At 45.7% G+C, this 24807-nt stretch overlaps 1 protein-coding gene and 1 long non-coding RNA gene across 5 annotated transcripts in view; one reads left to right on the top strand and one right to left on the bottom strand.

The window, feature by feature from the left end:
* GNL3L (G protein nucleolar 3 like) overlaps positions 1 to 14256 on the top strand; it is a 20032-nt gene extending 5776 nt beyond the window's left edge. For both annotated transcript variants that reach the window (XM_029067890.2, XM_007669690.4), the window contains exons 4-16: positions 1048 to 1149; positions 3692 to 3808; positions 5514 to 5597; positions 6247 to 6382; positions 6533 to 6636; positions 7186 to 7330; positions 8505 to 8592; positions 8765 to 8942; positions 9041 to 9183; positions 10779 to 10915; positions 11742 to 11884; positions 12381 to 12552; positions 13741 to 14256. In XM_029067890.2, the coding sequence (XP_028923723.1) occupies positions 1048 to 1149; positions 3692 to 3808; positions 5514 to 5597; positions 6247 to 6382; positions 6533 to 6636; positions 7186 to 7330; positions 8505 to 8592; positions 8765 to 8942; positions 9041 to 9183; positions 10779 to 10915; positions 11742 to 11884; positions 12381 to 12552; positions 13741 to 13808 (1617 nt within the window). In that variant the 3' untranslated portion in view covers positions 13809 to 14256. The remainder of the gene's footprint in view (positions 1 to 1047; positions 1150 to 3691; positions 3809 to 5513; positions 5598 to 6246; positions 6383 to 6532; positions 6637 to 7185; positions 7331 to 8504; positions 8593 to 8764; positions 8943 to 9040; positions 9184 to 10778; positions 10916 to 11741; positions 11885 to 12380; positions 12553 to 13740) is intronic.
* The window catches only part of LOC120638445, a 26401-nt gene extending 1594 nt beyond the window's left edge, over positions 1 to 24807 (bottom strand). The window contains exons 1-4 of one of the 3 annotated variants that reach the window (XR_005660108.1): positions 24712 to 24807; positions 18406 to 18561; positions 16859 to 16964; positions 11878 to 12393 (exon numbers count right to left, since the gene is read on the bottom strand). This is a non-coding gene — a long non-coding RNA (uncharacterized LOC120638445). Of the gene's footprint in view, positions 1 to 11877; positions 12394 to 16858; positions 16965 to 18405; positions 18562 to 18734; positions 18790 to 24711 lie in introns of those variants that run through there. The other 2 variants (XR_005660107.1, XR_005660109.1) reach the window with 2 other exon arrangements.

Genomic DNA, 24807 nt, shown 5'->3' with positions numbered 1-24807 from the left:
GTTGAATCTCCATTTTATGGATGTGGTAACTGAGGCACAGCGAAGTTAAGCTACTTTCCCAAGGTCACACAGCAAGTATCTGGCAGAGCCTGGATTAGAAGCCAGGTCCTCCGACTCCCGGGCCCGGACTCTTTCCACTAGGTCTCACAGCTCCTCATTCCCATGTCCCCTTTTATTATTAAGGTGAACCCTCTTATTGTCTAAAAACAAATGATTTTCTTATTAACTCTTTCTTGGTCTACTTAAAGGCAGACATTACTTAGAGATAATTTATTTTCTTTCTACTGTGACAGGGGCCCCATCCTTGCCTGATTGCCTCTGCTTAGTCTGATCTATGAGAGGGACAAAATGCTGAGATGACTAATGACATTTTTCTTTTGGCCGTACCCTAAGCGAGCAGGGTGGGGGAGAACTTTTCCAGAGGAGACGATCTCGCTCGTCTTCTGGCCTTAGCAGTGCAGTTGGCAGAGAAGGCACTCAGGAAGCTGCTGCGGGTGGAGCGGGAGAGGAAGTCTCCTCCTCACAGTTCCCCAGCAACGAATAAATATCAGCGGCTGCTACTGTTATCTACTTCTGCAGATCACATAGTGATTCACTAAGGTAGCTTAATGACGATCACCAGGTACCCAGACTCAAATCTGGGTTAAGGAAGGACGGGGCAGCCCACCCAGTTCTCCTGGAACTGGAGAAAGGGGTTGAGTCCATCTAAGAACCCCTGTGTTAAGGAAAACTCAAGCTGTAGTAGCCTCTGGTCTGCTGCTGGGCACCTGGCCCAAGTGGGGTGGTGAAAGAACGTTCCCTAATTCTCCTGTTGGCAAGGGAAACAAATGGCACGGCAGAACTGAGTTAACTTGCGCCTTGACTAGCACCTTGTACACAGGTGTTTTCTTCCATTACACTTACTCAGTAAGGTTTCGTGTTGCGGCGATAGAACGCTCCTTATTTCTTCAAAAGACTTCTAGCGAAATCAGGTCATGAAAACACACATTATAGAACAACTGATGGTAGTGATTTTTGATATGTCTGCGCTCTCTCCATGTCAATTAGAATCCAGATGCAAAACAACGAGGGAAGAAGGACCCAGGAGTGCCTCAGATTTTCCATTTCAAAGAACATGCCAAGAAGTCAGCAGAGATGAAGAAGAAAAGGGTAGGAATTTTAACACGGGCAGGGCTCAGGCCGGCTGGCCAATTTGGGAAAGGGAGGTCTAACGGATGGGGACGAGCCTAGAAAAATCTTGGAAATAAGAGATCAAATCTGAATAAAAAGTGAGTCGAAGCGTGCTCTTCACATCTTTCCACCCTAAAAAACTCCTGCTTTTTTTGCATTTATTCCACCTGTACAGAACATTGTTACTGATGCCAGAAAACGATTTAGAGAAGAACCTCTGAAAAATTTCAGAATAGATATTGAAAACCTACCGACATATGAACACAAGCTGTTATCCCAACTACTCAGACATAAAAAGTGTAAATCACTTGGATGAAAAAGCCCACAGTTTATGGCATTTGGTAAAGCACTTACAATGCGTCATGCACTGTTCTAAGTGCTGGGGAAGATACAAGTTCATCAGGTCAGTTTGAATCCCTGTCTCACGTGGGGTTCAGAGTCTAAGTAGAAGGGAGAACAGGTAATGAGTCCTCATTTTACATTTGTGAAAACTGAGGCACAGAAAAGTAAGTGACTTGCCCAAGGTCACACAGCAAGCTAGTGGCAGAGCCACCAGGTCCTCTGACTTCCAGGCCCATGTTTTTTCCATTAAACCACGCTGTTGTTGATGTTTATGTTGTACTTGTTGAGATGGAAAAGCATGGAGGAGATGCTCTGCATAAACACATGGAGCACTAAAAAGATAAGGTGCCCCCATTATCGCCATTTTTTTTAAAAGTAAAGCGAAAAATCCAGCTGCAGCAACATTGTGGCATCGACCTGTTCTTCACTGCTCCTAGGAACCATGCCAAAGTCCTCCTGGTCTGGCTGTTGAAGAATAATAATAATGTTGGTATTTGTTAAGCGCTTACTATATGCAGAGCACTGTTCTAAGCGCTGGGCACTGTTCTAAGCGCTGGATATCACCGACCACTTGCTCCTGGAATTGCAGCGTGGCTTCACACTACAATAGGTATGACTTTGGAGCATGCTGGAAATAAGAGTGCTGAGAGAAATTTTTAAGATGAAATTAAATCAAAATGACAGGCCTGTCATTTGAGGAGAATGTCAGAACGTGACCCCGCGCACATAGACGAGACCATTTCTTCTGACCCTGCATTCCAGATAGATGTCCAGTGTCGGAAGACTGTTTCTTAATTCGCCAAAAGCATTTTAACAACATGTGTCATGAAACTGGGTATTATGGAAGACCTGACCGTCCTAAGGGCAAGTCTGTGCCCTCCTAAATTTGGAGAAGGGATGAAACAAAAGTTATCTGAAGAATCTGAAAGTCATTGGCACATTATTCCTGGACGGTTGGCAGAATTGGGGTGTGTAAGCCCATGGAAGTTACCCTTGTATGTTTGAATGGAGGGGAGAAATGGTTCCTGCCCGTGCCCTGGGCAGAAATCTGCTCAGCACCGCTGCTCGGGATGGGCTCCAATCAGCCCTGAAGGGGTTCAGAGCTGTGGGGTTGGGGACAGGGAGGCATGACTGCATATGACTTCCATCAGCTCCCATCAACCCCCACAAAATACCCTTACATACCCCCATCAAAGTTCCCCAAACTGGTTACTCCAACAACAGAGCTGGTCCAGCTCTCCCAAAGGCGCTGTAAGGTCTGGGGGTTCTGCCCCTTAGAGAAATGCAGCTGAGCTAGCTTATTCTCAGAGCGCTTGTTATGCCCCTGTAGCCCACCGATTTTATCACTGAAGCAAACACTTCAATGACAGAATTGGGAGGTCGTTCATATAACGGTCCCCCAGAACTACACTTTAGGAATCATGATGTCTTTAATACACTTGCTAAATGTCTGTGTAGCTCTCTTTTCTTCCTCCCATTTTCACCTCTACGTGTGTGTTTTCGGGCCATATCCCCATGTAACACTGATCTTTTCGCTGGCTTTTTATGTGTCTTTTTTCCACTGGTGGTGTATGTCTTAGATGGGAAACTTCTAAAGGATGGGGATTTGCCTACTGAACTCACTCTGGGTGGTGCCTTGCCAACTTCACCTGCAGAGAGATTATTTTAATTAGCTATATATTAAGAAGAAGATGTGTAATTTATATTTAGTATACGATTCAAAGAAGATTAGCAAAAGATAAGTAGACTACACTCAGTATTAGTCAAGACTTGGTATTGGTGAAGCCAGTGAGACATCTGAAGATGAGATGAATGGAAGTTCTGCATTGTTCAAACCCACTAGATACACTGCTAGACACATTTAAAGCCAAATTGGATATCTTCTTGGGGAGCAGGGTAAGGTAGCACTAGAAAAAATAAGTTTTCCTGGTGTGGGGAAGAAGAACTGGGTCTGACTTGAAAGGATCAGCTCTAATTTCTGAAATGGCCATTTAATGTTCAAATATTTGCACTCTATTCTAATTCCTAGGTCAATAGGCAATCCTAACAGCTGTTCCACTTCCCTACTCTTAGAATGCCAGTATGCCTGGTGACTGTTTCGGAATAAAGATGTAATGCACTTCCAGAGAGGAAGAGACACCTTGCGGGTTCATGGTGGAGATGTTTTCTGTGCCTGTAGGTGGAGGAGATGAGAGAGAAGCAGCGAGTTGCCAGGGAAAAGGAAAAGAATAAACGGAGAAGTCTGGAGAGCTTCCAGCAGGATGCCCTGAAGAGACAGAGGCAGTTTGAACAGAAGGTAAAGAGCACAGTTAACAATGTCGGTTTTTCTGGGAATGTCGGTTTTTCTGGGAATGGCAGAAAGGGGAAGGAAAGAGGGCATTACTTAAACTTCATTCTCTACTCAGAGTTTTAAGACCTCTAGCCTGTGCTAACTTTACTCAACTTCGGACGTGATTTCTCTCAAGAGCATAAATGTGTCTAGTGGAAAAAGTGGTGCGTGAAAGGGAGACACAGAGAGAGTTATGGCTCAACTAACCCTCCATTTATGGGTAAAACCAGGTCTAGGGTAACTTAAGTAGAAAGTCTGTTTACTGCTCAGAGAAGACTTTGTCAACTCAAAAATCTTCAGCCTTGAAATGGTAATAATAACAATAATTGCAGTATTTGTTAAAGACTGACTTTGTGCCAGGCACTGTAGTAAGCACTGGGATGGACACAGGCAAATTGGGTTGGACCCAGTCCCTGTCCCACTTGGGGCTCACAGTCTCAATCACCATTTTACGGATGAGGTAACTGAGACCCAGAGAGGTGAAGTGATTTGCCCAAGGTCACACAGCAGACAAGCGGCATAGCAGGGATTGGAACCCACGACCTTCCGACTCCCAGGCCCATGCTCTATCCACTGTGCCAGCCCCTCCCCTTGAGATTTGTCTCTATCCCCCTGCTCCATCCATTAGACCACACTGCCTCCCAAGAGAAACGTAAGGCGTGGTCTCTCCCCACACGCATCTTATACTCCAATGGGGAGACAGACCTAAAAATATCGACAAGTTATAGATCAAAGCAAATAAGTGCATATCTATAAAACTCAAGATTAGAAGACAAATGCAAGTGACTGTTGGGCTGATGTGACTCGGTAAATGGGAATTAATTGAGGAAGCCTTGCTGGAGGAGGTGGGATTTTAGGAGGACTTTGAACATGGCGGGAGCTGTAGTCTGAGTGGGAGGGTCTGGTCATTGGCCCCGGTTCTTCAGTAAGCGGCCGTTTGACAATTGCCAGAATCGGGCCTGAGAGTTGGGAGAGAAACGGAAAATTTGCTCCTTCTGCTCAGACAACAGCACCATCTAGAGAACAGTTTGGGATGCTTAGGAGTTCTGGCTGCAGGTGATTAAAAGGATTCTACTCTTGTACATAAGACTTTCCTCCCGATGGCCTTAGGCACTTTACAAATGTTTTATCCAGAGACAGGAGGCAGCAGCCAATATTGCTCAGCCACTGATCACGTATCATGAGCCATGAGAATGAGGATCGTGCAGGCAAATGAATCTGCTCATTTTTTTGGTGACCCCATGTCTGAGAAGGAGGTGTCGGCGTGCTATTTGAGTACGCCACCTTCCGCTTTGTCTACTCCCTTTCTGTCCGTGTGGTGCGGGAAGGGGTAAATGAGTTACACCTTAAGTGTTTGTTGGGATTGAGGTCTCTGGAGGGCCGAGCATGAATTTGTTAAGATGTGAGTGCCCCGTTGATATTCCGCTGCCTTTCATCCTGGGAGACTGTTAGAGACTCAGCCATCTGCTCTTTTGGAACTTGGCATCAGCATCACCTTCATATTCAAGGTTTTAACCACCCCGCACCAAAGAGTCAACCCGAAAACAGGGCTTTAGGATGTGAAGAGAAAGCTTTGGTGCCAGAATCCCCTTGGCTTCCTTCCCTGTTTCCCCCTTCCTCTTTAAAACAAAAACAAAAGCAGAACAACTCTCCACATTGTGTTTTGCTCTAGGAGATGGACTTGAAAAACTTGGAGAAGCTCGTCCAGTTGGAAAATGAGAACTCCCGAAAAGCCTACTACCGGGAGTTCAAAAAGGTACGTACGTAGCCTAGGCTGAGTCGGCAGTGGACGTTATTTAGGGGTGTTGATGTGACTTCACTCCTCCATCCTGAAACAGGGACTTTTGTGCCTTTCTGATCTTCCTGTTGGAAATAAAACATAGCGCCTGCCGGGCGTACAGCCGTAAGTTTTCAGAGTAGTGAGCTCTAAGTGCACAGTTAGCTGATGACCTGGGAGGTGTTACTATCCTATTTGCAAGGTTTGTTGATGTGTTTTGGCTTAGGTCAAGGGTGGCAAATGGTACCAAGCAGTTCTTGTCTCTCCTCTGACTCAGGTAACTTCAGCCACTCCTTCCAGCCAGAGACTGTAGTTTCCAGAAGCCCCCCTTGGAGCACCCAGTGGCCCACCCACCATTCAGATTTTCCTTCCTTCCCTCTCTGCTCTCGGATGAAATAGCCAGGAGTGCAAGTGGGGGTGTTAAAAATACTCCCAGTGGACCGTCACACAAATGCTGAATACTCTCTGTCTGAAAAACCCAAATCCTAGTGTCAGTAATGCAGTTTGTATCCCAATCAGATTCCGTCTTGCCTCTTTGGAAGGTTCTAGTCTACCCATCTCTCCTGATTACAAGATGCAAAGTCATAATGTCTGTCTCATTCCTTATGTTTGGCCGTCCTTTTTTCAGGTGGTTGAAGCGGCAGATGTGATCCTTGAAGTCTTGGATGCCAGAGACCCTCAGGGGTGCCGATGTCCTCAAGTGGAACAGGCGGTGGTGCAGGCAGGAACAAATAAGAAACTTGTTCTGGTCCTGAACAAGATAGGTACCAAAGATGGGAAGGCCAGTGGGTCAGTTGTCCCGTCAAGCCAGGGTGGGAGTGGCAATTCCGAGCAACTTGGAGTGGAGTGGGACTCGATAGAAATGAAGACATTTTTCTCACCCAGCCCATTGTCTTTCTTGCTTTCCTTTCCAGATCTGGTGTCTAAAGCAATTGTGGAGAAGTGGCTGAAATACCTAAGAAATGAGTTTCCGACAATCGCTTTCAAAGCTTCTACCCAGCAGCAGAATAAGAACTTGGTAAGCATCTATGCACCGGCAAAATAGGAATCCAGAAGCAGAGCAGAGAGGAAAGCACTAGGGCCAGGGTGAGACCAATGTTCTGTTTTGGGTTTTTTTCAGACAGAGGTCAGCATAAGGGCAAAATAACTGAAGTATGGGCTCGGATATTCTGCATCCTCATTAATCACTGCTATTTATTGAGCACTTGCTGCATGCAGAGCACTTTACTAAGCTCTTGGAAGAGCACAGTATAGCAGAGTTGGTAGATATGTTCCCTGCCCACAAGGCGCTTACAGCCTAAAGGCAGTGAGTCTAGTTAAATCATCGTGGTGGGGTCAGAGTGAATATGGTTAGACCAGCAAACATAAAGCCACATTCTTTCCGGGGCACCTGACGCATACGAGGTATTATTCCTGCTAGAGTCCAAATACCTGACCTGTGATGGGAGAGAGGCAGCAGACTACAGTTGCTGAATTCCACGAAGCATCCGAGGTGGTTAGACACCTCTCCTTCACTCAGTTGTGTCTTTGAGATTTACTTCTAATCACCCTCCCTCTCCCTCCTCAGCAACGAAGTAAAGTCCCGGTGAAGCAGGCCTCTGCCGAACTTCTGAGTAGCGGTGCCTGTATTGGGGCCGACTGCCTGATGAAAGTCCTAGGGAACTACTGCCGGAACCAGGACATCAAGACTGCCATCACTGTAGGCGTGGTCGGTGAGAAGGCAGCTTTCGTTTGATTCCCATCTGACCCGGGCCTTCAGCGTGTGGTCTCGAGGGTGGCTTGGCCAGAGGTGTCATTGGACGTTCTTGTCTTTGGTAAACGCTCCTAGGTGCCAAACGCTGTGCCGCGTGCTGGGATAGATGAGAGATTTTCAGATCGGACGCAGTCCCCGTTCCCCACGGGGCTCACAGTCCAAGAGGTGGGCAGAGCCAGCCATCTTAACCCCATCTTACAGATGAGAAAACCGAGGCACAGAGAAGTTAAGTGGCTTGCCCAAGGTCACCCAGCAGGGTAGTGGCAGAGTTGGACCTTCTGGGTCTTCTGACTCTCACTGCCTTGTTCTTGGTACTAGGCCATGCAACTGTCCCGATTCAGAAGGTCCGTACTGCCTCCGTGGCAAGCTCTGTCGAGCAGATTTCGGCTCTGAAGGCTAATTAGTCTTTTGCACAGCGGTACGGTGGATTGTAGATTGCAAAACTAAAGCTCCTTGTGGGGCTACATTTCTAGGCCGGCCGTGGTAGGCAGGTTCATGCGGCCAATAGCGAAGAGAGAGATTCACAGCCAGAACTCTAGAGATCCCCGTTTAACAAATCAGGGACTACATCTGGCGTATGAAAACAAAGTCCCGAGAACTCAGTGGGACACCCTTGCGGAGCAAATTTACAAGTGGAGAGAAATTGATCAAAGGGTAGGCTAATGGGGTCTGTTAACCTGTGGAACAGACCCCTTCCCACCCCTTAAACTGGACAGAGTACTTAATATGAGGAATCAACTAGTCTCTTGCACCTAGAGGGGTCCGTCAAATCGACAGCCTCAGGGATCTTTTCTGGTTCAGGATGTAGAAGCGGAGATGGAGCGAGGCTCGATGATAGCGGCTTGCCTACTTGCCATATGTCACGCCTGCCGTGTGACCTTGGCCAAGTCACTTCACTTCTCTGGGCCTCAGTTATCTCATCTGTAAAATGGGGATTAAGAGTGTGAACCCCATCTGCGAGAGAGACTGTGTCCAACCTGATTAACTTGTATCTACTCCAGGACTTAGGACAGTGCTTGGCATATAGTAAGGGCTTAATAAGTGCCATTATTATTATTATTATTATTATATCAGCTCAGAGGAGCGAAACAACCTATACATTTTAGAGGTTTATGGACAACATCTTCTTGCAGGTTTCCCCAATGTCGGAAAAAGCAGCTTAATCAACAGCCTGAAGCGGGCCCGGGCCTGCAGCGTTGGAGCAACCCCCGGAGTCACCAAGTAAGAGAAAAACAGATAGTTTTCCACACGGCCATTAAACTAAGGCCCTGCCCGACGTTTAGAAGTTAGCTTCAGCCTGCTGCCCCATCTCCCATGCCGACGAGTGAGCTGCGGTCTTAGGGGCCCGAGCCCGTTCCTGAATGTCCCCCCGATTTACGTGCTCCCCCACTAGGTGCCTACAGGAGGTTCACCTGGACAAACACATCAAACTCTTGGACTGTCCTGGCATAGTCATGACCACCTCTACTTCGGATGCAGCCATGATCCTGCGCAACTGCATTAAGATCGAACAGCTGGTGGACCCGGTCGGGCCGGTGGAAGCCATACTCAGGCGCTGCAACAAGGAGCAGGTATTTTGCTCTCTCCGGGGTAAAGGGACAGCTGGAAAGCTTTGCTGGATGTCAAGAGGAAGCTGACCCATATTTCTTTTGCCCTCTTTCCCCATCAGATCATCCAACATTATCGCATTTCCGATTTCAAAACCACCACGGAATTCCTGGCCCTGTTGGCCCGGCGGTTAGGGAAGCTGAAGAAAGGAGGGACTCCCGACCATGAGAAAGCAGCCAAATCTGTACTGACGGACTGGACGAGGTGAGAAAGATCGGAGTTCCTGCTGCTTTGCAGAGCTCTGAGGCAACTGAGAGGTGGATGGGGGAGCCCCAGCAAGCCTACGATCACCTCCGTAGCTTTCGCCCGGTTGTTTTCGTAGCTCCTCCCTGAGCAAAACCAGCTCATCTCCTAAATCCGAGAGGCTCTGAGTGCCAGAAATAATTCCTAGGTCTGGCCTGAGAAGACAGAAGGTTCTGCTACCGAAAGGGAAGAAACTCAGAGCCAGTGGAGTAGAGCTAATAATCGATTTATTCAGTGGAGTGGTTGGACTGCCGAAGGTTACGAGGGAAGGAGGGTGCAACTGAGAGGAGCGAGAAGCCGGAGCTTTTACAGTTTGTAGGGATCGCTTTTACCAACTCCTTGATTGTACTTTCCCAATTGTTTAGTACAGTCCTCTGCACATAATAAGCTCTCACTGATTAAACTAAGGGCCTCTCTCTCTGATCCAGGGACTAGTAGATATTCCTAATAGGCTGGCTGAAGAACAGAACATCTAGTATAGTGCTGATCCACTAATAATAATAATGGCATTTATTAAGCACTTACTATATGCCAAGTACTGTCGTAAGTCCTGGAGTAGATACAAGTTAATCAGGTTGGACACAGTCTCCCTCGCACCTGGGGCTCACGCTCTTAATCCCCATTTTACAGATGAGATAACTGAGGCCCAGTGAAGTGACTTGGCCAAGGTCATAAAGCAGACGTGATATATGGCAAGGAGGCAAAACCGTCAGCAAAATGTCAATTGGAGAGAGAGAGAGACTAAGAAAGGAGTCTGTATGACCAATCCCCTGGCCACACGACAGAAGAGTAGCATGGTCCAGTAGAAAGAACACAGGCTTGGGGAAATCAGAGGATCTGGGTTCTGATCATGGCTCTGCTATGCGCTTGCTGTCCTGGGGCAGTCAATTTCACTGGCCTCACTTTCCTCATATGTAAAATGGGGATTAAATACCCATTCTACTTCGGGTACTACTTACTACTACTACTGAGTACTTAGGCTATGAGCCCCATGAGGGGCAGGGACTGTATCCAACCTGATTATCTCTACCCCAGTGTTTAGTACAATGCTTGATACACAGGAAGTGCTTAACAAATACCACTGTTACTCTAGGATTGTACCTTGTTTTGCTCTGCCCCAGTCTCCTCCAGGAAGCCTTCCATGACTAAGTCCTCCTCTTCTCTTCTCCCACTCCCTTGTGCGCTGCTCTTACTTGCTCTTTTATTCATCCTCCCTCCCATCCCCACAGCACATATGTATGTATATCTGTAAATTTATTTATATTAATGTCTGCTCCTCTAGACCGTGAGCTCGTTGTGGGGAGATCTGTTTGTCGTTTCACTGTACTCTCCCAAGTGCTTTGTATAGTGCTTTGCACATAATAAGTGCTCAATAAATACAACTGAATGAATGAATTGGACAGCACAAATTATCTAGTCCGAATCAGAGCTCAGTCAAAAGTAGAATATATTGTTAACGTCGAGTGTGGTGGGGGATGCCCTTTGCTTCCCTTTAGGATGGGAACAACAGGAATTCTGCTCCTTGCTCAAAACCCCATTTCTGTATTCTTTTTTAGTGGGAAAATCAGTTACTTCACTCACCCACCAGAGACCCATACGTTGCCCATCCACATCAGTGCAGAGATTGTCACCGAAATGGGGAAAGCTTTCGATTTTGAGGCCCTTGAGCAGGGAAACCTGGAAGCCTTAGCAGGTAGGTGGCGACTCAGGGCTGCCGGCTCTGGAATTCTAAATCCCTTGTCTGTTTGGAAGCCCCAAGTTAAAAATAGCAGGGCTCAATCGTGTTCTGTCTGGTAATCAGTTCAGTAGCTTAAAAGTGTTGAGGGTGGATATATTTAGGAGTCGGTTTTTTGTTTTTTTTTTGCAGAGCCAATGAAGGTTCATTTATGGCCTAGAGCAATATTTAAATTTTACTCATCTCTCCTTCTTTTTCTAAGAGATAACACTGGCCACTGCTGGTATCCACAGTGGGAAAACAGAACCTCCAAGGGAGTGCTCTGCCCACAGGCTGTTAGGCTACCTTTAGTTCAGCCTGCTAACCCCAGTTCTGCACCATTTCCCCAGCTACTCACCCCCATGAGCCCGTTGTGAGCAGCGATTGTCTTTATTTCTTGCTGAATTGGACTTCCCAAGCACTTAGTACAGTGCTCGGCACACAGCGAGCGCTCAATAAATACGATTGAATCAGTGAGTGAATCTCCCACGTCGGAGGCCTAAAATGGGCAGAGAGGCCGCCCTTGACCGTGTAGTCTCTGGGTCAAGACGCTTTGGACCCTTAATTGACCTGGAATAGGAGCCAACTTCTGAATTAGATAAGATTGTTGGCCTGACTATATTTCAGGGGTTTCTCACTGAAGCTGAAATGAAAGCTGTCAAGTTAAAACTTGGTTTCCACTCCCCCCATTCCTATCTTTGTATTCTCAGAGGAAGGGGTTGGGTAAGAGGAGAGGGAATAATAAGAAAGCTTCCGGGAAAGTTGTAATGCACGGGGCTCTAAAGAACTTGTTTTGTGTCCCAAGTAATGCCTTCTGGGCCAAGTGGCATTGGCATGCAGACATCAGGTTTCACCAGTGGAATTGAAGAGGTAATGGAGGAGGAAGAGCTCAGCGAAGAAGGAAGTGGAGAGGAGGAAGAAGCCATGGATGATGACAGAGATCCGGAGGTACAAAATACTTTCTTCACTGACTCCATATAAGGTCGGCGATAATCTCAATAGGATTTACCCTTTCCCCCACCACACAGATTCCAGATTGGACAGTGTCCTGGGTATTTTTCACAGATCAATGATGAATGAGTGGTTTATCTCAGATCCACCCTCTGAAAATACCGTCTTTACGTTTTGCTCTTAGTTTGATGCCTCAGCTGTTACCTAGCCTAAGAGTTCAGTTAGCTAATTTTCCTAATTTAACAAATGGACAGATTGAGGCCCACAAAGGGAAGTGGTGTTCCCAAAGGCCATCCGGCCCGTCAGCGACCAGGGCGGCAGAAGGATTTTTGGCTTCAGGCCTGGTGGCTCAGAGCCGCACATTGGAAACGGCTGCTGGAATGCTCTTGAGAAAAAGTCAGGAGTAACCGCCTACTCTGCATTTGATTTCAGGAGTAATCGGCGGTTGTTTGCCAGGTGATCATTCAACTGTTTACCCCTTCTTCCTTTGCAGTTGGGGGACATCACTGTGGAAATAAAGAGCAACAGAAGTGAAAAAGCTGAGGTAGCACGGGTCGTTCCCCGAGCACCAAATCTGCAGGACATTCAGGCATTGGATCCCCTCCTCCAGGGTCAGGGTCTACTGGCAGCAAGCAAGAAGAGGAAAAAGTTGCAGAAGAGAGCAGGTTGGTGGGATGCAGGGAAAAACTGAGCTCGGAGGGCCACCATCAGTGGCTCGGTTGAGACGGCCCAAGTGAAGTGAAAGATGGAGCAATTGTTTGGGTAATCTGTCCCATTTAGGCCAAAAAATAACCCAGCCTCAAAGTATATCTGGAGCAGGTAAACCAGGGGATTGTTCACTCTTGTACTTCATTGGGGTTCTTGCAGATTTACAGGATTGGGGACAGGGTGGCACATCAGCTGAATAATTTTTCTTTGAAAGCATTGTGGGAATCAGCAAAATCTAATTTTCTTCAGAAAAATAGTGTCTGTGGTTGTTCTATGCCCAGAGCTGAAGAAGCAGTGTTTAGTTTCTCAGAAGGTTCCTGAGCTACGTCTATGGGCTCAGCAAGCTGGGGGAGATGGACCTTTTTGGCTCAAAGAGAAGGGCCCCCTAACCATGCCTGAGCTGAACCTAAATGGAATTCTCCCTTTACAGAAAATAAATTCAAAAAGAGCAGGCTTAGTCCCAAACCATGCAGTTAGTGGAATTTGCCTATATTTGCAAAAACACCAGGGAAAACAATGTGGTGTTTTTTTGTCTAGTTTAAGCAAGGAATCTACTTGGCCAGGACAACACCTTTTTTCAGGTGTTTCTGCAAATTGTAAATTTTGCAGGGCCAATGATGATGATTAAGAGATTAGGGAACAAAGCGGATGTGAATAAATTTTACACAGGTAGCATTCAACTCCCCAAGTACCATTTTTAAATTCATTCATATTTGAGTGCTGACTTTGTGCAGAGTACTTGGTGCTTGGAGGAGGTACAGTAAAAGTAAGAAAAAAAAATCCCTGAACTCGGAGCTTCCAGTCCAATGGGAAGTCAGCTATGAGGGGCAGACACAATTTGGAATAGGAGGAAAGCATAGATGCCATTAGTAACAGCACATGTATGGAAAATAACTTGATATTGAAAAGTGCTGATTGTGGCCTAGGGGACGACATGACCAGGGCAAGTGGTATTTAGTTGGGCAATGCCCCCTGGATGAGGTGGGGAGGGAGGGGGCCGGTTAGGATTGAGGGGGGAAGGGAGCTCTGGGCAGGGGGCCAGAGGTGGCAAGGTTGAGAGTGAGATACAGTTCAGTTAGCTTGGGACAGTCTCGATCCAACAGGAATGAAGTGGTTGCTCATGATTTGTTTTTCCCCTTTCTTAGATAAAATTGCAACAAAGCTGTCTGATACTCTGGTAGCTGCCATGGACTTTACATTTGCAGATGATTGATCTGCAGAGATTGGGTGGAACAGCAGCCAAAGCCCCAGGATTGCATCATTCCCAGAACGGCCACTTTGCTGGGGAGGCAGAGAGTGACTGAAGTTTGGTTTCCTCTTCCGCTGGAGGAGGGAAAAAGAATGCCAGGCTGCAGCCCTGTGAAAGCCCCAGCCAGGAAAACCAGAAGTGTGAGCTGTGTTGCTTAACAACCCCTTGGAGATTGGTCATTTCTGACACTGATGTACCTGGAACCGGAGCCTTGTGCTGCAGAGGAATAGAAAAGGCAGAGCAAGGACATCTCGGGCAAGACTTTGGCAACTCCTCAGTTGACAGCAGGCTGGGAGATTTAAAGCGGATGATGTCGGCCTCTTGCACAAGGAAAAATGACAGTCTTGTGTACTGACAACCAAATTCTTTATTCCTCATTTTAAATAAAGTGAGTGGGATGGTTTGAACAAGACACTATGTTGCTGCTCAGGAGTTTTAGCAGGGTACTAACAGTGAGTTCAGATTTGTTTCCTGTACAGTGTAGAACAGGACATTCAGAGACAGCGACAGAAGGGGTCACCTGCTTCTGAGTGAGGTGTAGCTGACAAGGGTTTTAATTTCGTCTAGAAAATCCCTTTCCTCTTAATCTTTGAAAATACTCGGCTTTCATTCTATTGCATACATTTGAGTCACAAAAGACTAATCGCCCCCATCATAGGTACATTTCCAGGCGCTTGAAATCATTCTATTGTTGGAAAATGAAATCCGTCTTCGTAGTTTGTAATCATTAAGTATCACTGCTTACCCTCCTCTGAATGCCAGATGTTGCGCTCTCCAGTTCAGTGTTTTCTGATCCATACCAAAATTCCCTCAGCCCCTCCAAACTGTCTTTTAGAATGATTTTTTTGTAGTGGATGATTTTACATTGCCTTTCCTCCATTAACAGCCCACCAAGGTGGCAGTAAAACCATATTACGGGTAGAAATCCTCTAGAGGCATTCAACAGTTAAAGGGCTCCGAAAGAAAACTGCAGGATGGGAAATGGGGTGTCAGGAGAATCTCTCTAAGGGAGGGGTTCTTCCCGAGAGCCCGAGTGCTTTGTTTTGACCCATTTACAGCCCCCTGTGTGGGGCTGCTAATACCTGTTTGCTCAGAAGACCGAGAACTTCTGAAAGGATTTCAGTTCTATAAATTGCAAATGGGTCCTGAGAAGAAATAAATCTCAATCTTAGTACGCCTTCCATTGCCATGGAAGGTTCTAAGGTATAGCCTTGGGCCATCTGTAGCAGAAAGCAAACTGCCTTGTTGCCAAAAAGCCAGGAGATATTTGTGGGCAAGGGGGAGAAATCACAGATCTGAGATCCGCCCTTCCTTCTGTGTCGATTATGCATTCGGCTGTGTACCCCTTAAGCCCTTTGATATTCGCCCCAGCTCCACACTACTCATATGAATATTCTTCTACTCTTCTGTTTCTCCGCTCCCTAATTTAATATCCGTCTCTGCTTGTAGACCGTAAGCTTCTAGTGGGAAGGGATCACCTCTACCAAACTTTCCCGAGCACTTACTAAAGTAGGTCAGTGGAAAAATCTCACTTTTGAGATTTAACCTTTAAAGGAAAGCACAGAAAAAATAAAACTCTCGAAACTCTGGAGAAATATTTGACCAAGTGCAGACTTTTCATGTTATTTCCAGTTTCTTCCTCTGTTCCGCAGGGTCATCACGCCTTGCTCTGCTACAGCTAGTGTCAAATTTGTTAACCTATGCACAGCTTCAGCGAGGTCAAAACCCATCTACATACGCTACCCACGACCTCTGCGAAACCATGGACTGTTATTTGGAAGGATGTCTTGTCAAGGGTTTAGAAAAGAGCCTGTGTATCGACCTCATCCAGGGAATTACTAGAATACATTTTCTCATCCAGTTGTAACCTGTTCTCTCTATGGAGAAGGGGACCCCATCTGCACAGTTCTACCCACTGAGTCTGTAGTGGTCTTGTAGTGCAGCTATTTTCTTTCATCAGTTTGGAGCGTGCACCTGCAGCAGCTCTGGACAATACCTCATTCAGAAGGAGTGTCCGTTGATGAGTTCAGGTAACAAATAGCTTTGCCCATTTTAGTTGGTTTCACTATTTCAGTGCACACAGGACAGATGCCTGTAGACAAATGCCTTGAGTGACTTGAGATTAGAGCTTTCAGGAACCCACCCTTACCACTTAGTTTTTGACTTCAGGGATTACTAACATGCTCAATCTCAGGCACACCTACAATAAATGTTCAGACAATTCTTTCCGAAGCTTAAATTTTCATTTCAACAATATATCGGCGAAGCTCGTTCTCTCAAAGCAAAACCTTATGTTGGTTTCCCATCTGCCGCATCAATCATCCCTCATAACTGGCTTCAAGGATCTCCATCAACTCATCCCATCCTACATAGCTCCTACTCTCCACCTTGCTGTTTGTTCCTCCCATGTCAACCTGTTGCCTATACCTCACTCTCCCGCGTCCCCTCACTCATTCTTTTCCCCAGCCTGGAACTCATTTCCTCCCCATAGTCATCAACAAGGCTTCCCCGCTTAATCCCCAACCCTTGGACTATACACTCCCACCAACCATTTCTAGCACTTTGAATTTGATTTACACACATCATCTGAGCATATGTGTTTCCTTAATTGTTCTTGTAAATATTTCATATCTGTTTCCTCCATTAGAGTGTTAAGCTCCTTGAGGGCAGGAAATATTCTCTCATCTGATTTTCCCAAATGTTTATGGTACAGTGCACGGCACCCAGTGGTATTCAGATACTACTATTACTATGACTCCTACTACATACCTTCTCATCCTAAAATGAACCCTCTCCATCCACTAAGTTTCTGCCAGCTTCCACAATGACCACATTCTAATCCAGCTATCCTCTCCCCAAATTCCATTTTGTAGGAGAAAACTTCTCTTTCCCTTTTAGTCATCCTTAAAATAGTGCATGACAGCATTTAACATTGACTCCAAATGGCAGTAAACTCAAGTGAAGTCAGGATCCCCTAGAGTTGACACCCAGGCAAGCATCTGGAACCAACTTACCCCATATTTAGTCACCAAAACGGTGGCTTCCGGCGGCCGATATTCCTCCCGTGGTCTTGCTTGGGTAAGAAGAGGTGGCTGGTTCTTGGGATGCTGGTTCTGTGCTCTGCTCCAGGGGTTGGAAGGAAGGAGACACACACACACACAGACCCAAAAAAACCCAGTATTTTAAAAATAGTATTTAAGCACTTATCTACCAAGCACTGTACTTAGTGTGGGGGTAGAGCAAAGATAGGTTGGACACAGTCCCTGTCCCACATGGGGCTCACAGTCAAAGTAGGAGGGAAGAGGATTCGATTCTCTAGTCTGTAAGCTCATCTTCTAGACTGTAAACTCACTGTGGGCGGGGAATGTGTCTGTTATATTTTATTATCCCAGGTGCGTGCTTCAGTGCTCTGCATACGGTAAGCACTCAATAAATACAATCAATTGACTGATTTTTCAGATGAGGAGACTGGGGTCAAGAGAAGTTAAATGACCTGCCCAAAATCACACAGCACGCATGTGGTAGTGCCAGGATTAGAACCCAGGTCCCCACGTTCTTTCCACTAGGCCATGCTGCTGCTCTTTTAATTGGATTTGTATTTCATTCCAATTTTTTTTAAAGGTATTAATTCATTAAGTGCTTACAGTGTGTCAGGCACTCTACTAAAAGTGCTGGGGTAGCTTACAAGGTTGAATCCAGTTCCTGTCCCACCTGGGGCTCACAATCTTGAACATTTTACAGATGCTGTAACTGAGGTACAGAGAAGTTAAATGATTTGTCCAAGTAGCAAAGCCAGGATTAGAATCCAGGGCTTCTGACTCCCAGGCCCAAGCAGGAGCTGGGAAAGATACCTAAAACATGGCCACAAGATTCTGCCGGGAGCCAGACAGCCACGCCCTAAGCATTCTTATTGTGTTAGTTTATTCGGCATCTTGGATTTCTACTGGGCCTTTGAGAATGAGTTTCAGGAATCATTTCTTCTCTATCACAATTTGAGACCTCTCGCCCACATCCTGTCTCTGTCCCGGCACACTCTCCTTCTTTGTATCTGACAATTACTCTCCCCACCACCAAAAGGCCTTCCCTGAGTAAGACTCCTTTCCTCTTCTCCTACTCCCTTCTGTATCGTCCTGACTTGCTCTCTTTATTCACTCCCCCACCAAACCCTACAACACTTATGTACATATCTGTAATTTTATTTATATTAATGTCCGTCTCCCGCTCCATAGCCCTTAAGCTCACTGTGGGCAGGGAATGTGTTATATTCTTGTATTCTTCCAAGCGCTTAGTACAGTGCTCTTCATACAGTAAGTGCTCAATAAATATGACTGACTGGGGCATTTGAAACGTCTCCCCAAGTGGAGAGCAAAAACGTCATCGCCTAACATTTAAATGCCTCGAGTCAAATAAGGAATTGTCATTAGACCAAGTGGAGTTTTTTCCCTTTTTTAGTTTTGGAGAGAGAAGGTCTTACTGCACCAAGCAGCTCATTTCTTCTCCGAATTCAGTCACAGTCAAAGCCCTTGTCCTGTTAACCGTCTCTTGTCACAGGGGCACTTACCTCTTTGAGAAGTAACCTCAATTAAGAGAAAAATTCCTGGACTTTGAAAACTAGCTGAAATGAAGAGCCTCGGAAACTTGAATCTGCCAGCTGGACGGTCTCGTTCGCGGGGTCGAGAAGAGCGGGAAAGCAGGCCTGGCTGAGTCAGCAGTCTGTCTGGATTAAACAAAACGAAACCTGTAATGCGGTTTTCAATCAGCTTGTCATGCAGTCAGGTTTATATATGGAGCTTCAGGGCTACACAGTGTTTGAAGTCAGTAACCAAAGAAACTCCAGGGCAATTTTAGCTTGTGGAAAACAAAACAAAACGAAAAAAAGCCAGAGCATACACAGGTGGTGCCGGGTACCCGTTCGAGGGGCTGTGTTCAAAGCACAGGCCCTTTATCTGTCCACACAGAGTTTAGAGCTTTGAATAGACAGAATGTGGAAGGCTTCACAAAGGTTAGAATCTTTCCATTAAAACAAACCATCAATCCCCATAAAAGTCCTGGGAAGTTTAGGTTTGTACGTCCCCGTTGGTGACTGAAACATCTTCGTTTTGTTTGCTGTTCAACCAGGCCCAAACAGGTAGAACATCTCTTGGTTATCATAAGAGTAGTAACCCCTGTTGGCCCCTGGATCGATCGTCTGATTCCCTGCTCCCCTTGTAGGAGCTGCTGCACTTCCAGCTAGGTTTTTCTGAGTTCCTTCATTATCTTCAGGTTGTTTGTTAGTCCGGTAAGCAGAATGCCCTCCTACTCCAAAACACCAGGACAGCCAACCCCATGATAGCAGAAGCTTTCTGGACTGGTCCAACCCAGGATGCTATGATTTCCCGAGACTAGTTTGGAGTGTGAGAGAGGGGAGAGAGACAAAGGCCGAAAAAGAGATAGGGGAGTTGGTCGGAGGGGAACTAAAAATAGAGGGAGGGTATTCAAAAACCAGGGGAGAGCAGTCTTGAGGGACAACTAAAACCAGCGGTTGGAGGATTTGGGGTTCTGCTAGTAAGCAGCATGGCCCAGTGGAAAGAACACAGGCTTGGGAGTCAGAACACCTGGGTTCTAATCCAAGCTCTGACATTTGCCTGCTGTATGACCTTGGGCAAGTCATTTCACTTCTCTGTGCCTCCATTTCCTCAACTATAAATTGTTAGACTGGGGCTACCACATAGACTGGGAGCTCTAGGTGGGACAGGGACTGTGTCGGACCTGATTACTTTGTGCCTACCCCAGCACTTAGAACGGTGTTAGACACATAATAAGTGCTTAACAGATACCATTAAAAAAAGAAAAAGCAAGGCAGTTTGCAATGAAGAAGGTAAGAAATGTCAAAATGTGTCAGGCCCATGGTCCACACAGCCCAAGATTCTATCCGACAGTGGTAACAAATGATTTAGGGGGAAAGTGGTGCTGGCCCTCATTCAAATACTATTGAACCTGGCCCTCATTTACATCCAGCCTTGACAACAACACATCACAGAACTCTTACCTACAAACTTACCAAATCTTTTTCGAATCAACTGGCATTTTCTCCTGTCACAACATCTTGAGTAAAAAAATTCACGGGCATTCCACCATTAATTTATGTTTGTTCTCAGATTAATGAAAGGCAGGTGAAATACCTGGAGAGGCAGTGTATCCTAGTGGATAGAGCATAGGCCTGGGAGACAGAAGGACCTCGGTTCTAATCCCGGCTCTGCCACTCGTGTGCTGTGTGACCTTGGGCAAGTCACTTCATTTCTTGGTGCTTCATCTGTAAAATGGGGGTAAGGCTTTTTAGCCCAGTGTCTGTGTCCAATCTGACTAGCCTGCATCTACCCCGTACCTGGTATAGTGTCTGGCACATAATAAGCCCTTAACAAATCCCATAAAAAATACCAGCTTTCTGAATGCTCATTAAAATCCTTCTCCAGAGTTTGGGGCCATTCTGAAGCACATAACTAAGAGGGATAGAGTTTAGGAATTTCAAACTACTTTCACAAATACCTTCTCTGAGGGTGGAGCTTATCCTCTCCTCTTTGAGAAGAACTGGCTTTCCATTTTATCTTTTCATGACTGTTTTCCCAGAGGAAAAATGCCCAGTCAATCAAACAATCAGTTCTAGTGCCTTTGGGTTGCTTGTTCTCCCTCTAGAATCTGCAACCCTTCTTGAGAACTAGAATTCCATAGCGCATTTGGTTAGTGGGGAGACAGGGTTTCCATCACTTACTCATAGCCAAATCTGATGGAGTTCACCACCACAAAGGGACAGAGGGATCTCTCTGAATATCTGCTAGCAGTCACCAGCCCCAGTAAAATCAGATGGAGAGGAGGAAGAATGAGGGTGGAATGACAAAAATTAACCCAGTCCACTACCAACCCTGAGACTTTGAAATAATAGAGTTCCTATACTCACATTATCCAAGGATTGGTTTTTAACTATTCTACTGGAAGAGTATACAGAAAGTCTGCTTACCTGAAAAAAGGAGGTCTAATTTTCACCCTAAAAACTAGAATTGGGTCTTTTCACCAGCACACAACTAATAATAATAACAATAATAATAGTATTTAAGCACTTACTAGGTACTAAGCACTGGTACAGATACAAGCTTATAAAGTCAGGTACGGTCCCTGGCCTATGCAGAACTCGCAATCTCTCTTGTCCCCATTTTAGAGAGGAGGAAACTAAGGCCCCAAGAGGTTAGGTGACTTGCCAAAGATCACATAGTAGGCCAGTGGCAGAGCTGGGACTAGAATCTAGATCTCCTGCCTCCAACCCTCTGCGCTTTCCACTAGGCCTCTCTGCCAGTGTTTGTACAAAAATCATAACCTCGATCTTTATTTACATTTTTAACAGATCGATTACACCCTCATAAATAAGCAACACTCCAAGTTGTTCTCCAGAACAGAAGGCCAAACCAAGCCCAGATTTAGGGTGGCAATTTTCACGGAGCAGCAAAATTCTGAGGCCCGACGCCCCCATTTCTTACTTGGGAAGCAGTGGAGTGACAGTTGAAAAAAGGGGCATAAGAAGGGAAGAGTGCACAAAAGAAAGGGACATAGTTTTCCATTTATGTCCTGCCCGCCTCCCTTCAGAGTTCAAGATGATATATTAAAATGGGTATTAAAAGGAAGATTAAAAATGGCCATAGAAAGCAGAGAAAAACACTTACATGACCTAGGGAAAGCATAAAGAGAAATAGGGCCACTTTTTCCACCTGCCTAGTGCTTATCGCTTGCTGAGTGAAGTCACTGATTAGCACAAGCAGACAATCAGTCTCTGTCCTTTGGTTTCCTAGTCTGTCACAAAGGTTACACCCTCCAGAGACAGTAAGTTACGGTGGTGAGAAAGTGTTGAAATCCTAGACCCAGAAGCATTTTGGTCCTGTTTCCCCATTCTGAGTCATTTAGGATAGTCATTTAGAAGCCCTCACTGAAGAAATGAGTTTTCCAGGGGGAATTTGGAAAAGGAAGGAGAATTGTTGCTAGAAAAATGCAAAAGAAGGAAAGAAGGAAAATATATTTCAAGAATAAAAAGCACTTCAGCATGAGGGAAGGAAAGTTGAGTGGGGATGGACTTGGAGGAGACTGAGAAGAAACAAAATGGTGGGCCAACGTCCCAGAGGAGGATGTCCGTACCTGGGCCGGGCCCTGAACCTATGGAGAAGTGGAGGAGTGAGGGTGAAAAGACAAAAATTAATCTGGACCGCTACCAACCTGGAGACTTTGAAATCAGAGTTCCACTCTAACACTGTCCGAGGACTGGTAGGGGACTCAGGCTGCACTGTGCACCCCTCAGTCTCCCATCCCTGTGGGCTGACCGCCGAGCAAAATGACCAGGGATCCCTATTCATTCATTCAGTCGAGTCTATTGAGCGCTTACCGGGTGCAGAACACTGTATTAAGCGCTTGGAAGAGTACTATACAACAATAAACAGACACATTCCCTGCCCCCAAGAGCTGGGACCTTGGCTCTGGACCCCATGTCTGCGGGGCTGTGGGAGACTCCAACTGGGGCATTGAGCAGCCTCTACACATTTCTAAATTTCAGCGCTTAGAACAGTTCTTGGCACAGAGTAAGTGCTTAACTAATACCAAAATTATTATTATTATTATTATTATTAAATTTGGGAAGGCTTTGACTGGGGTTGGACCCTGGGGCTGAGCCCCCCACCGGGCCCCTGGGCTGCTGGATCTGGGGGATTCTGAGTTTTATCTTTTATATTGTTCATGGGCTTCTGTTGTTTTTCATCTTTCCTTACGTGTCGGTCTCCAAATTCATTTAAGGGCAAAGGACCATAACTTCCTCTCTCCCCTGGATTTCTCCAGCCTTACTAGAAGGCTTTGCGATGAAACTATTACTCTTCTCACTACTAATGCAGTTCAGGTTCTAATACACCTGGGGATGTAGTAGATGACCTCAGAAGGTCCTTTCCACTCCAGGATTTCATCTGTCAGAAATGTATATTTTCACACAGTAGGAGAAGAACAACCAGACCTGAGAAACGTTGGTATAATATCTCTAGGAGTGTTCTGGGATAAATAAAGAAGTGTAAACATTGCAGAGCAGAGTCAGATGCAACACAACTGAGTCGAACAGTCAGTCAACCATCAGTCAGTGGTACTTCTTGAGCACTACTATTTGCAGAACACTGTACTAAGCACTTGGGAAATTCCAATAATACAACAGAGTTGGGGGAAATAATCTTTATTTTAATGTCTGCCTCCCCAGTAGACCGTAAGCTCATCGTGGGTAGGGGACGTGTTTGCTAACTCTGTTGCACTGTACTCTCCCAAGTGCTTAGTACCGTGCTTCGCACATAGTAAGCATTCAATAAATCCCACTGATTGATGATCCCTGTCCATAAGAAGTTTACATTCTACAGTAATCTAACATGTAAATTAACTACAGTTAGTGTTACAGTACACTAGCATGGGAGAATCCCTTTTAAATAGTTCAATCTTTTCAATTAATAAGAAATTTGCTTCATAAAGCTGGATGTGGCCAAACATAGCATCTGGGGGGATTGAAATTCCTGGTTAGACATGCAACAGCTAAAAACACCACCTCATGATTTACAACTGACTGCACGGGACTGGAAACAATTCCAGTTCTTGACAGCAAGTGGATTAAACGTGAAAAAAGATCCCAGAATCCTTAAATAAGGCTGGGGCAGAATCATCAATCAATCGGATTTATCGAGCGCTTACCTCTGTTTAATAGCTTTAATCTAGCAGAGCCTGAAAAGAGGTACTACCGAAATTCCTGATTGTTTTCCTAAGATTGTGAGATAGTGCAAAGATGTAAATATAATGTACGGGATCAGACAGAAAACATTTGCAGTTTAACGTGCTGGAGAATGTCATAGCCCTAATTTTAGAACTCTTAGCAGACTTCATCCTTAGAAATCAAATAGCATTCACGAAATACTACTTGAAATGGATAATCTGGATTGACTGTAAACTTGTCGTGAAAAGGGAATGCGTCGACCAACTCTGTTGTATTGTACTCTCTCTGTTGTATTGTACAGTGTTCTGAACACAGTGAGAACTCAATACCACCGATGGACTGATTAGAATATTAAAATATATCAAATTTGGTTTTGCTTCTGACTTCTGGTGTGCTATCCCCTAATTCATTCATCTCAAAAGGAATACCCTCCAAAACAACAAGTAACCAGGGGTGCGGATGAAAGATGACGAAAGATTTGGAATGGCAGAAGTGTATGATTTCTACATATTTGTGGGACTGCGCTGTACGCACAGCATGGATGTCCGAAGCCTGGATGAGAAACAGTATGGCCTAGTGGAAAGAGCACGGGCCCAGGATAATAATAATAATGTTGGTATTTGTTAAGCGCTTAACTTACTATGTGCAGAGCACTGTTCTAAGAGCTGGGGTAGACCTAGGGGAATCAGGTAGTCCCACGTGGGGCTCACAGTCTTAATCCCCATTTTACAGATGAGGGAACTGAGGCACAGAGAAGTGAAGTGACTTGCCCACAGTCACACAGCTGACAAGTGGCAGAGCTGGGATTCGAACTCATGAGCCCTGACTCCAAAGCCCGTGCTCTTTCCACTGCGCCACGCTAGGATCTGGGTTCTAATCCCAGTTCTGCATGCTGTGTGATCTTGGGTATGTTATTTCACTTCTCTGTGACTCTGCTGCCCCACCTGTGAAATAGGGATTAAGACTGTAAGCCCCGTGTGGGACACGTCCGGGGTCCAAACTGATTATCTTGCATCTACCCCAGAGTTGAGTACAATGCCTGGCATATAGTAAGCACTTAACTACCATTTTTAAAAAGTGGATAAGGGATAGGGGAAGGGGTAAATTTATTGGACTTACCTTCCTCATACCGATGAGATAAATCACCCAGGTGAAGAGCGCAGTAAGACCAGCGGCTGCTCACTGGTAGATTGCTGAATTTCCTGAAAAGCCTGT

The sequence above is a fragment of the Ornithorhynchus anatinus genome, chromosome 6 (genome assembly GCF_004115215.2).
Source record: "Ornithorhynchus anatinus isolate Pmale09 chromosome 6, mOrnAna1.pri.v4, whole genome shotgun sequence".
Lineage (NCBI taxonomy): Eukaryota > Metazoa > Chordata > Mammalia > Monotremata > Ornithorhynchidae > Ornithorhynchus > Ornithorhynchus anatinus.
This window is presented reverse-complemented; position numbering and strand designations above follow the sequence as displayed.